This window comes from Marmota marmota, unplaced genomic scaffold, assembly GCF_001458135.2.
Source record: "Marmota marmota marmota unplaced genomic scaffold, marMar, whole genome shotgun sequence".
Taxonomy (NCBI): Eukaryota; Metazoa; Chordata; class Mammalia; order Rodentia; family Sciuridae; genus Marmota; species Marmota marmota.
In genome coordinates, this window is record NW_026000026.1 from 26,586,307 (window position 1) to 26,598,419 (window position 12,113).

At 56.4% G+C, this 12,113-nt stretch overlaps 1 protein-coding gene across 1 annotated transcript; it reads right to left on the reverse strand.

Annotated features, from left to right (window-relative positions):
• Window positions 1-4,696: 4,696 nt before the first annotated feature.
• Slc52a3 (solute carrier family 52 member 3) lies at window positions 4,697-11,551 on the reverse strand. Its single transcript, XM_015482016.2, has 4 exons — window positions 9,908-11,551; window positions 8,147-8,652; window positions 5,961-6,084; window positions 4,697-5,518 (listed from the first exon to the last, which is right to left on the reverse strand). The coding sequence occupies exons 1-4, from the start codon at window positions 10,472-10,474 to the stop codon at window positions 5,306-5,308; spliced, it is 1,410 nt and encodes a 469-aa protein (XP_015337502.1). The 5' UTR covers window positions 10,475-11,551; the 3' UTR covers window positions 4,697-5,305.
• Window positions 11,552-12,113: the final 562 nt, after the last annotated feature.

A 12,113-nucleotide genomic window follows, 5' to 3' on the forward strand; every position in this document is an offset into this window, starting at 1 on the left:
CAAACATGTGATGCTTTGCTGTCTTTATTCTTGTCTTAGCATGGTCCCTGCCCTATGTATGCCTTGTCCAGCCCCCTGTCATCTGCACTGTGGACCTCTGGACTGCTCTGCTGCTGAATGCCCTGAACTGTCCATGCCCCACCTGACAGAACAAGGACTTTGGGTCACTTCCCCCAACTGCCTCCCTTCAGCAGGAAGCAGTTGGGAGATGCCATTGCCACTTTTCCATAGAAATGGCATGTAGAGATTGACAGTGGGGAAAGGTCATGGGGTCCACTTTATGTTTTGAATACAGCCCTTGCTGCTCTGCCACTGCTGCTTATTTTTTAAATGGACATGTTTCTTTCTCCTCCTCTCTCCCTGCTCCTCCCTGATCTCTCCCCTTCTATAACCTCAGGGAATTAGGATCACCTGTCTTCCCCATCCCAGGCAGAGTTATCTGTCCCCGAGTCCACACACTTCATAGGAATGAAGGAACCCAGACTTTGGGGATGGCAGAAATGACTGTCTCCCAAACTAACAAGTGAGTTACAGCCCCAGAGAGACACGGAATGCCGCCGGAGTCACCTCTTTAAAAGCCCCTGTTCCTGCTGATGGGCAGAATCATAGCCTCTGGGACAGGAGTCCCCTTGTTTCTCCTTTGCTAGCAAAGCAATAGACCTTCTTTTTCCTTTTTCTCAAAACTGTGTCCTCATTATTGGATTGGCATCAGGGACAGGGACTGAGCTTTCGACAACAGCTTATGGGGAAAGCTGACAAGAGACCAAAGACTGCTCCAAGGAGAGTTCAATGGCCACAGGCTGACAGGTAGCACCTCTGTCCCTCACTGTGCTATGTCAGATTGTATCTTCTCTTGCTCCAGAGGTGTGCCCCGTGGTGACAGGCTGGACAGGTGACAAGTGCCCCTTCCCTGGTGCCCTCAGTTCCTCCTCCGTCCCTGCCAAGAGGGACTTCCTACACTAGGCTGCAGGATTGACGTCATCAGCATTAACTGGCTTATCTGCTGTGTGACCAGCATCCCCAGGAGCGACAGTCCTGGCCCACGCGAAAGAAAGTAGCTTTCTGCTGATACCACGAACCTGCCCCAGTTCCCAGGCGCAGAGAGAAAGTCCTTGTCCTTCAAGATCATGTGTCTCTGGAGCCTCTGGCCGGGCCACTCCCGTCCTTCCCTTCACTGGGTGGGTGTTTGGGAACAGCATGGAGGCATTCAGGGACACGCTATCTTACCGCCCCCCTCTCTAGAGATAATACAGACCCTGTTCACAATAAAGAAATAAATAAAAATTAGACAAATGCAAGTGTCCTATTGCCTCGTTCTGGGGTTAGCAGTCAGGCCGGGGCTCGGAGGCTGCACTCAGGAGTGTCAGGACTGTGTGTCCCCCCCGCCCCCCGATGCTCGGGGTCCCCTCTGCTTCTGCGCTCACTCAGGCTGTTGGGGTGGGGGCGTCCAGTTGCTGCAGACACAGGACCGTGGTCTGGGGTCATCCCCCTCCTGAGGCTTCCTGGCGCTCTCAGTCTTGTCCCTGGACCCCTTAAAGGTGGGCGTGCCACGCTTCACCCCGCCATCTCCCGGGTGCCTGCGGCGCCCTCTGCTCCCCTCCCTGCTGAGTCTCATGATCCTCTGCGTTTAGGGGCTCATTGCTTAGACCTGCAAAGTCTCTTTTGCCATGTAAGGCGTCACGTACCCGCAGGTTCTGGGAAGCAGGTCATGCGTGTCCTTGTCAAACTTTCTCAGGGTGAGGCCGGGCCCCAGGAGCAGGGAGAGGGAACAGTCCAGACTTGGTCCCTCCCTCGTGGAGCCCAGAGGCCACCACTGTGCTAGCCCCCATTCCCAGGGCCTGGGACCCACAGGCAGGCCCCAGGCCATTGGCTAAAGCCTTAAAAAGAGGCCAAGCCACAGGCCCCTGGGAGTGGCCTGCCCTGGAAGCACAGGGCTCACCCCAGGCAAGGAAGGACGGGGCAGGGCCTGGGCGTGGGTCCAGGATTCCTGCGCAGGGGCTGGCCTCGCCCAAATCCAGGACTGACCCGGTCAAGCTCCCCAGGGCACCGGCGATGGGCGGGCCCTGGTCTGGTCTGGCTTCCAGGCAGTTCTAAAAGTCAGCCCTAGTGTGTCACCCAGCAAAACGGCAGGGGGGACTGTCTCCTGGGGACCTCCACTGCAGGGTGCTATAGTGGCCAGCTGTATGTCAGCCACTCTGGCTGTGGTCTCTGGGGGCAGGGCTGGGAACCCCCAACTCTCCATCTCATCTTCTCTCAGCGTCTGAGTGGGGCCTGGGTAGAGGAAGACTTTGTCCTTTTTCTGTACCTTGCTCCATGGGTCCTTCCCGGGAGGCTGTGGCGGCTTCTGAGCCTGCTTACGTCTCTTGCAGCCCCTTTTAATGTCAACCCCCCTAAATCCATGTAGGCCCCCCAGCCCCACTTCCTAGAATCCAGGCCTCCCAGGCTCGGGCCCGTGGGCTGCCCTGGGTCCCCACCTGTGTTCTTCTCAGGGCTTGCCTGACCCTGCCGCCTGGTCCCCAGGCTCTTGCTAGTGTGATTGGCACACTGAAGGCCCCTCCCGCACGGCTGCACCTCCCTTCCTCCTGCCTGCCTCAGACACCAGGTTAGGGGCATCTTCAGGGAGCTGGCCCCCTGCCAGCCCCAGGCTGAGCCCCGAGTCCCCATCTCACTCTTGTTTTACTTACCTATTGAGATGGGGTCTCGCTCTGTTGCCCAGCCTGGCCTCAAACCCCTGAACTCAAGGAATCCTCCTGCCTCAGCCTCCTGAGCAGCTGGGACTGCAGGCCCTGGCTGGCGATCTCACTGTGAAGGCACTGGGTGGCTGGGCTGGTCACTTGGTCTGGGGCCAGCCTCCAAGCTGGACTTCAGTTGGGAGGGAGGGTGGGCAGGAGTGTAGCTCAGGGGCATCAGAGGACTGGGGTGGATATTCTCCCAAAGTGGCAGCTCTGGTGACATGTATTAAGCACTTACTGTTTGTAGTGCAGTGCTAAGCACTTTGCACCTATCAGTCCAATGACTCCCTACAGATCCCAGGAAGGAGATTTTTATCATCCCATAGTCGAGGTGGAGGCTGACGCGCTGACTGACGGGTATGTATGGTAGAAAACCTGTGAATTCTTCCTCTGTCCCTTTTAGATGTATGTGAGCCCTTTTATGATCTGTGACGCCTTTGCCAGTTTACAGCCTAGAAACACCGTTTCCAAGGACCTGGGTGCCATCTCCAGGACACAAACATCAAGAAACATAGCAACTCTGTTGCCAGCCTCCTCAGGGGGCAGCAGCCCAACTGACAGGTTGCAAAACCCACCTCGTAAAGATACCAGTTTATATTTCCTTTGGATAAAGAAATTAGCAGACACAGGGGGCCATTCCAAGGACCACGTGATTTCAGAGTGAGCGATGTCACCAATGCTGCCATCTAGTCACCTTGCTTGAGGACTGGTTACTGTTGGAGAGCATGTGTGTGACCGCTGTACCCACCTGGCCATAGGAAAGGGGGCCACTCCTGCATCTGCACCCTCTTGTGGGCTCCCTGGGTGACACTCTGCAGTCGGGTTTAAAGCTCATCTGGAAAAAGAACTGCTTTCTTTCTCTTCTACTTTTGTAGAGGTTTTCTGGGGTAGGAGGAGAGTGGTCTCTTAACCTCAGCATCTGATATAACACTACGCAGCCCCGAGGAAGGACCGGAAGTTTCTCTCCATTTGCGTTGATTGCAAAGTATAAGATTCTCTTTAGTTTGCTGCTCTTTCTGTAAAATGAGGTCCAAGAAGAGGGGCTCTTTGTATTTCTTACATTTGCATAATCTTGGGAAAGGGGGAAACAGGGAACTAAAAAAAGGGCTTGGGTGCACAATTGCACACGTGTGTGTAAAACAGGAACTGAGCAGATGCAGGGAAGGGACAGTAGCTTTTTCCCTGTTCACCATTTCATATTTTTCAATGGAGTGAGGTACTGGGGACTGAACCCAGGGGTACTATACCACTGAGCTACATCCCCAGCCCTTTTAATTTTGAGACAGGGCCTTACTCAATTGCTGAGGCTGGCCTCAAACTTGCTATCCTCCTGCCTCAGCCTCCCAAATGGCTGCTGGATGACAGGTGAGCACCACTGAACCCTGTTTATTTTCTGATTTTTGAAACATGTAGTAACACTATGTAAAATAAATTGGGAGGAAGTGTGTGGTGGTGTTGGCAAGCAGAGGAGACAAACAGTACAGAACAGAAATCCCAGGGCCACGCCCTCTTCTGTACTTGATTCTGTTCATCTCTGAACTCAGCCTTGACTGAAAACTGATTATATTGATACCCCTCCCCCCTTTTTAGGTGGGGGTTCCCACTGAACTTCTCTCCTTTGAAGCTGATCTGAGTGTAAAATCAAGGAGTGTCTTTATTGAAAAAGAAAAGCAAAGGAAAGAAAAACAAAAAGTAACACAATGACCATCCGCCTGTTGCCCTCGGGCTTCGGTCCGCTGCTTCTAAAGCTCCTCGCCGTCCAGTCTGCAGCCAGGTGGGGTCACTTTCAGAGGCTGGGGGTGGGGTCCCACCAAGTCATCTTCCTGACACTCAGGAGGGCACTTACCCTCCAAGGGGTAGGGCTCCACCACCCAGGGAGGGGGACAGGAAGGGGCGTGTGGGGCGCACACTGGAAAAGGTAAAGCAGGGCTGCGCTGGGTCCTGACCCCTGGGTCCTGCCCCGCCATCTGTCTTGAAGAAGCTGCTCTATGAATCCATTGGGGCACGGGCCCCTTCCAAGCCCTCTGGCTACTTCCAGGTGGAGTCTTGCTATGACTGCACGTTTCAGATCATGAAGTCTCTCAGGACAGCTTGCTACACGCTGGGTACTTCTGCCTCGTCCCTGTGCCAGGCACGCCAGGTAAGAGCTATTCTCATAATCCTCCTTTTATGGATGAGGAAACCAAGGCACAGAGAAGTCAAGTGACTTCCCCAAGATCACACAGCTTGCAAGGGCAGCTCGCCTCCCAGCCGTTTCCCTTATGACATTCTTAGGCCTGTCTCCAGCTGGATGGTACAAATTAGAGCTTTCAGTATGCAAAGAGAAGAAGTTGGGAACTAGTGGGTCCCAGGCACCGCATTAGAGCTGGAGGCAGGGCTGGGCCTGCGACTCCAGGTCTCACCAAAGGCCTGTGCCAATCCCTCATGTTCACGGTTCAAAGGCTCAGCCTCTGCCTCCCAGCTCCCCACCCCTGGCTCTGTGCCCTTGGGCGCTCCCTTTGACTGTCTGAAGCCCAGTTTGCAAGTGTCAGGCGCGGCTGGCATCCTGCCATGGGCCTGCCACCCGCGACGGCCTAGGCAGAGCAGTCCAGGCTGCAGAAGTCAGCCGAGGAAAAGAGCCTCAGCACGTTGACCAGCGGGAACATGAGCAGCGCCCCGAGCAGCGAGCCCAGCTGCACCGCCGCCCCGCACCACAAGAGGGCGCTGCGGCTCCGGTCGCGCAGGATCACACCCAGCATGACCTTGACGTAGCTGAGAATGGCCGTGTACAGCACCCAGGAGAGCACCTGCAGGGAAGGCAGTGACAGTGAGCCCCGGGGTCCAGGAGTCTCACAGGGTGACCGCACAGAGCTAAGGGAAACCGTGGAATGGCTTGGGAGTTCAAGGACACCCTTGTGGGGGTGACCCCACAGGGCTCAGGGATGCCCAGTAAGGGGACCCCTTGAGGGCAGAGGAGAACCCAGCGGCTCCCCACTCCACCATCAGGTCAGGGGCATCAGCGCCAAGGCCACTGGTGTGCACACGTGGTCGCAGGGTAGCACTGGGGGCACAGGCTGGACCATCACCCCTCCCCCCATGCCCCACTTTCCAATGAGAAGGGGACCCTCCCACCAGGGGCTTCTGGAGAGGACAAGGGCAAAGACTTTGGTTACTAGGGGTGTCCCTGGGGTTCCCCGGGCCGGCTAAGAGGTGAGGGCAGGAGGGCTGTTCACCTGTCCAGATACTTACGATGAGGACTTCCCCACCCCAGTGGCCCTGCAGGAGCGGGCAGGGGCTCATCGCAGCCATGGCCATGTTGTAAGCCCCGAAGCCGGTCCCCAGCACTGTGAGGACCCCCAGGAAGGGCAGAGACCTAGGGCAGAGTGGGGAGGTGAGTGGGGGAGCTGAGCAGCCTGACCTTGCCCTCTCCACTCCTGGGGACCATGTGGAATGACCGGCACCTCCAGAGCTCAAGGTTAGGAGGGTGGTTGCAGGCTCCCCAGCTCAAGTGGGACGGAGAGGCTCCTGAGAGCCGGGACACCCTGAGCATTAATGGCAGGGCCCAGCCTCCCGGCTAGGGAAGAACCACAGACTCCAGTGTCAGGTGGACCCTGTGCAAACCCAGTCTCACCATTTAACTGGTCCCTGAGCCTCAGTGTCTTCACCTGCAAAATGGGACACTTCAGGGCCACCGTGACCTACAGGAGCAGCATGGGCAGGGCCTGGCTCCAGCCCTGGGCTTTGCCTGGAATTTTATTTATCTGCTGCCATTTCCTCCGGTGACAGTCTCAGTCTCAGCCAGGAAGCCAGGCTGATGAAAGGTGGCTTTGATCTTGGCAGGGCCCTGCAGGGGTGCTGGGTGACCTCCCCGCCCTCCCTGGCCGGGCGCACTGTTCCTGACACCCGAGGTTGGCAGGCGGTCAGGCAGCCCTCCTCCAGACCCTCGACCCGACAACCAAGGACCTGTCGTTCCCTCGAGGTCCTTGTCCCTGGGTCCCACCATCCACACCCATGACATCCAAGATTCTCAGATGCTATAAACCTAACCTCTGGGCTTGCAGACCCTGTGGGTCCACAGCCATCGGCCCTGCTCCCGCGAACCCTCCTCTCCTTGCTCCCTGGTTTTAAGCCCCAACAGAGAAAAAGCCAGTGTCCTGCCATTTCCTAATTCTCCTGTCCCCGTTCTCCCCCTGGGCTGGTGGAGGTGAACAGGTCTGAGCGGCCAGTGGAGGCAGACAGGACAGAGGGGTGGTCAGGAGAGTATGGGGGGACCTAAGAGGTCAAGGTCCTGAGGCGGATATTTCTCCTGTGGGGATCTGAAGCCCCTGAGTCAAAACCACTTGAGTTATTAACAATTGAAACCTGCCGGGGCTGGGGATGTGGCTCAAGTGGTAGCGTGCTCACTTGGCATGTGCGGGGCCCTGGGTTCGATCCTCAGCATCACATAAGAATAAAATAAAGATTTTTTTTTTTTTTAAATTGAAACCCGCTGAGTGTGGTGGTACACACCTATAATCCCAGCTAGTCGGGAGGCTGAGGCAGGAGGATTGCCAGTTCGAGGCCAGACTGGGCTACTTTGTGAGCCCATGTCTGTTTTGGTTAGATATGAGGTGCCCCCCAAAAGCTCATAGGTGAGGTGATGCAAGAAATTCCAACGGTGAACTGATTGGGTTATGAGAGCCTTAACCTAATCAGTGCATTAAGTCACTTTAATGGGTTAACTGGGGGTAACTGTAGGTAGGTAGGGTGTGGCTAGAGGAGGTGGGTCTTTGGGAGTGTGCCTTTGGGGTGTGTATATGTCTGTGGCAAGGAGCTCTATCTCTCTCTCTCTGTCTCTCTCTCCCTCTCTCTGTCTCTCTCTCCCTCTCTCTCTCTCCCTCTCTCTGTCTCTCTCTCTCCCTCTCTGTCTCTCTCTCTCTCTCTCTCTCCCTCTCTCTCTCTGCCCCCTGGTGCCATGTCCTGAGCTGCTTCGCTCCACCACACCCCTCTGCTGTGATGCTCAGCCTCGCCCCGGCCCCCAGCGGTGGAGCTGGCCGTCTACGGACGGAGACCTCCGAAACCCTGAGCCCCCAGTGACCTTTCCTCCTGATTGTCCTTGCCAGGTCTTTTGGTCACAGAAGTAAAAAAGCTCACTAGAACAAGGTCCCAGATTAAATCAGAAGGGCCGAGGCTGTCACTCGGGGGTAGGGCGCCCCGGGCTTCAGTCCTCAGGACCCCAAAGGAAAGGGAGGCCCGGGCGCAGCAGGCAGGGGGCCTCGGAAGTCGCAGCCTTGACGTGAGCCCTCAGGCCACATTCCAAATCCCAGCCCCAACAGGTGGCATACTCTGGTCTGTTACAGTCAGGTTTTGGGGTGGTGTGTCCTGAGCCCCAGCTCGNGCTCGGGATCGGGGCTCTGGATGGACGCTCCCCGGCCCCCCAGGGCCCTGGGCAGTACCTGCTGGCCAGGAACATGGAGAGGAAGCAGGCGAGGGGACTGGCCACCGAGCTGAGGGTGGCCGACAGGTGGTAGGCCACGGGCCCGTAGGGCAGGCAGGAGTAGGTCTGCACCGAGGGCAGGACGCCGTTGGTGAGCGCGTTGATGAAGGCCACCAGGGTGTAGATGAAGGCCATCTGGGCCGGGCGGTGGGTGGCCGGCTTCTCCTCCCGATGCCCCTGTCCCCTGCAGATGACCATGGGGCCTGGGGGGCCTTCGTCCTTCCCTTCCCGCGGCTGGATGGAGTGCAGGGTGACCTGGGAGTGCAGGAGGTCCTCGATGGAGCCCTGCCGGCCCCGGGCCTGCTGCTGCAGCAGGAGGAAGGCCAGGAGGCAGCCGGCCATCATGGAGGCCAGCAGGAGGAAGAAGACCAGCGGCGAGAAGCGCGCCGGGAGGTAGCGGCTCTCCAGCCGGCCCAGGGAGCCGGCCCTCCCGGCGGGGACCCAGGCGACAGCGCTGCGGACTCCCTGGGGAGGAACAGAGCGGTCAGCCAGGTCCCGGGGGGTCAGCGCGGGTGACACCAAGAGCCCCCGAGCAGAGAGTGGATTATTATCATGATATTAATTATCCTGGATGATGATCATCAATAATTGATAAATGTTATGGCGGATTCCAAAACCAAATCTGACCCTAGGGACTTCAGATCAGCCCCATCCACAGGGGGCCTGGCCCCAGGGCCGTGGTCCTGCTCGAGCTGGGGCTCAGGACACACCACCCCAAAACCTGACTGTAACAGACCAGAGTATGCCACCTGTTGGGGCTGGGATTTGGAATGTGGCCTGAGGGCTCATCGTCAAGGCTCAGTCCCCAGGGCCCCAGTGTCCAGAGGAAATGGCTGGATCCTGCAGGCTCCGACCTGTCCACTGATGGCTTCCTGATCTGAAGGGACTGTTGGGAGGCGGTGGAGGCTAGGACTTGCCACCTAGTTAAAGGAAGTGTGTCCTTGGGGGCCATATTTTGTCCCCAGCCCTTCCTCCCTCGACCTCCCCCTCCCTCCCTTCCTCCCTCTGCTTTCTGGCTGCCCTGAGCTGGGAGCGTCCCTCCATTGCCTTCTTCCCCCAAGACCTTCTGCCTCCCCTCAAGCTCAGATCCAGCCAACCGAGGACTGAATCCTCTGGAACTGTGGAGCCAGATCCGACCTTTCCTCTTTTAAAAAAGTGTTCTTCTTGGGTAATTTGTTACAGTGACAGAAAGCTGACTAATGCACGACCCCAAAATAGACCTCTGTGGCACGGGTTGTTTTGAGCTGGTTATTTTGAGAAACTGGAGACAGGGGAGCAGTTCCAAAATGATTTGATGTGTAGAGGACATTTACATCTCAAAAGGACATTTTCATTAGTAAAGGCATCCGTTCCAGGAAGAGACAGATGACAGCTCTCATCACCTGAGATGTCTGCACGAGGGACAGGGACAGGGTCCCTCCTACACTCCTCCTCTGGGCACCCTCCTCAACTCGCCTCTCACCTCATCCCACCCAACCCCTTCCTCTCCGTAGCTCCAGCTGCTACCTAAGTTTCCCATCTTTGGTCCTTCTTTAAATCTCATATTTTTGTGACACTCCCGTGCGTGTGTACATCATTCGAATGACCTTTCTGCTGCCTACCAGACTCAGGTCACTTTAACCTGTGGTCCTGCCAAGGAGCCCACCGGGAAGCCATCTTTCCTTCCCGTATCCTCAGGGCCAAGCTCAGGGCTGCAATGGCTCCAGGCCCTGCTGGGTACCTGAGTGACGTAGGTCTTCCTGGAAGTCACAGGGCTTGAGGTCGAGACCAATGTCTCCGTGACATTGACGCAGGAGGTGATGCCGGAGCCCTGGGCAAGAGCCACCAGCGCAGGCAGGAGGCCACTGAACCCTTCGCCCACAAAGAAGGTGGTGAGGTAGTGGGTGGGCAGCCGGCTCATGAAGGGCAGGAAGGTGACAGAGGAGGTGCAGTCCACCAGGGCCAGGAGGAAGGTGAGGACGATGAAGGCGATGCTGTGCTGGCCGCCCAGCACCCAGGAGGTCATGTTCCAGAGGAAGGCAAAGAGGACGCAGGCGACGGTGCCCACAACCAGCACAGCGAAGACCACGGGCACCTCAGGAAGACAGCCAGGCCGGAAGTGGTGCAGCAGGGTGACCAGCAGGGGGCCGACGTTGGCCAGCTGGATGACCACCGTGAGGTAGGAGGGCAGGTACCAGCCCTCGGGCAGCTCCGTCACCAGCAGGGGCAGCTCCACCCAGAGCCCATTGATGGCCACCCAGGAGCCCATGCCGAAGACGCAGACCAGCAGGTGGGTGAGGGCGGCCATGGCGGCTCTGTCCCGGGCCAGAGGCCACTGTGTGTCCAGGTCCGTCTGTGATGGGCTAACGGAGGAGGACACCAGGTGAGAGAGCTCAGAGTCAAGTTCATCACCAAGCAAGAGATGGCTTTGGGGTTCAGGGTCCCCCCGCCCCTTACTTTTCTCCCGGTTTGCTTTGTATCAGCAGAAAACACAAATGCATTTATAAGTAGCCTCTGAATAAGGTTTTCTTAAGCACAACTTGTAAATCCAGGGACCACAAAAGAAAAGTTTGAGACATTCACAGGAGTAAATGTTCAAGCACACACATGCAAACAACAACAACAACAAAAAACCTGAAAAAAGTCCAAGGGTGGTCGGGTGTGGTGGCGAACACCTGTAATTCCAGTGGCTCAGGAGGCCGAGGCAGGAGGATCTCAGAATCAAGGCCAGCCTCCGCAAGTTAGCAAGACACTGTCTCAAACAGCAAAACCCCAACACCTCCCCCTACCAAAACAAGGACGTGGGCAACATAGTACAAAGGCTTATGTTTCTAATTCCTAAAAAGCGGTATTACCATCAAGAACAAAAGACCCAAGAAAGGAGGGGGCCAAGGATAGGATCTAACAGCTTAGAGGAAAGGTACCAAGAAGTCTGGGACGCAGAAAAGATGACCACTCTCTTTAATCTGGAAAATGAATGCAAGGTGCCATTTCTCACCAGGAGACTGTCCCACAGCCAAAGGTCACCTGCACTGAGTGAAATGACTGATGGACAAGGTCAGCGTTCGCTGCCCCCTTGCAACAGCAAAAGGTGGGAGACAGTGGCAGAGGCCAGGGGAGGCTCAGTGACCTGCAGGGACAGCCCACCTGGGCAGGCTGAGGACGGGGAAGGGGGAGGTCTCCCCAGCGACAGGCAGAGGTCTCAAAGGGAGCGAATCCAGGGGGCAAAACCGCAGATAGTGGAGGAGGAAGGACGTGGTCCACGCTGTATTTGCCTGAAGCAACCTGACACCTGGGGTCCCTCAGTCCAGATCTTTTAGTGTCATTCTTGTTTTTTGTACTGGGCATTGAACTCAGGGACACTTAACCCTGAGCCACATCCCCAGCCCTTTTATTTATATATATTATTTAGAGACAGGGTCTTGCTAAGTTTCTGAGGGCCTCACCAAGTTGCTGAGGCTGGCTTTGAACTTGTGATCCTCCTGCCTCAGCCTCCCGAGCCGCTGGGATGACGGACGTGCGCCACCTCGACTAGCTATCTTTATGTGGCTTTAACTTGTGAGCTAGTCAAACATATTTCCCAACACAAAAAATATGGTTACCTGGAATAAAATTTGAATCTGGCTTTTTTTCCCTCCTGAAATAACAGGTCTCTGTAGCTGGACAGGGTTTGGAGATCACCTCTGCCAGCCCCCAGCAGCCGTGTGCTGCCATCTGTGTACCACCTGTCCAACCACCAGCATCACCCCACTGGAACTCTTACGAACACCCTTCAATCTAACTTTAGTCTGAGCCCAAATATTAGAGAGCTCAGGAATGAGGTTCTGCAGCCACTGCCTGGACTTGACCTCAGCTCCTGTTACTTCCTGGCTGGGTGACCTTAGGTAGGTGACTCTGCCTCTCTGTGCCTCATTGCCCTCACCTGCCCTCTTGTGTTTTTCAATGAG

Bases quoted from the DNA above. Each gene is read 5' to 3' on its own strand.
- Slc52a3 (XM_015482016.2), bottom strand. From the start codon at position 10,474: ATGGCCGCCCTCACCCACCTGCTGGTCTGCGTCTTCGGCATGGGCTCC. The intron at 8,653-9,907 runs GTACCCAGCAGG...GTTCCTCCCCAG, and splicing joins GGAAGACCTACGTCACTCAG to GGAGTCCGCAGCGCTGTCGC. The intron at 6,085-8,146 runs GTACTGCCCAGG...ACTCTGCCCTAG, and splicing joins TCCATGTTCCTGGCCAGCAG to GTCTCTGCCCTTCCTGGGGG.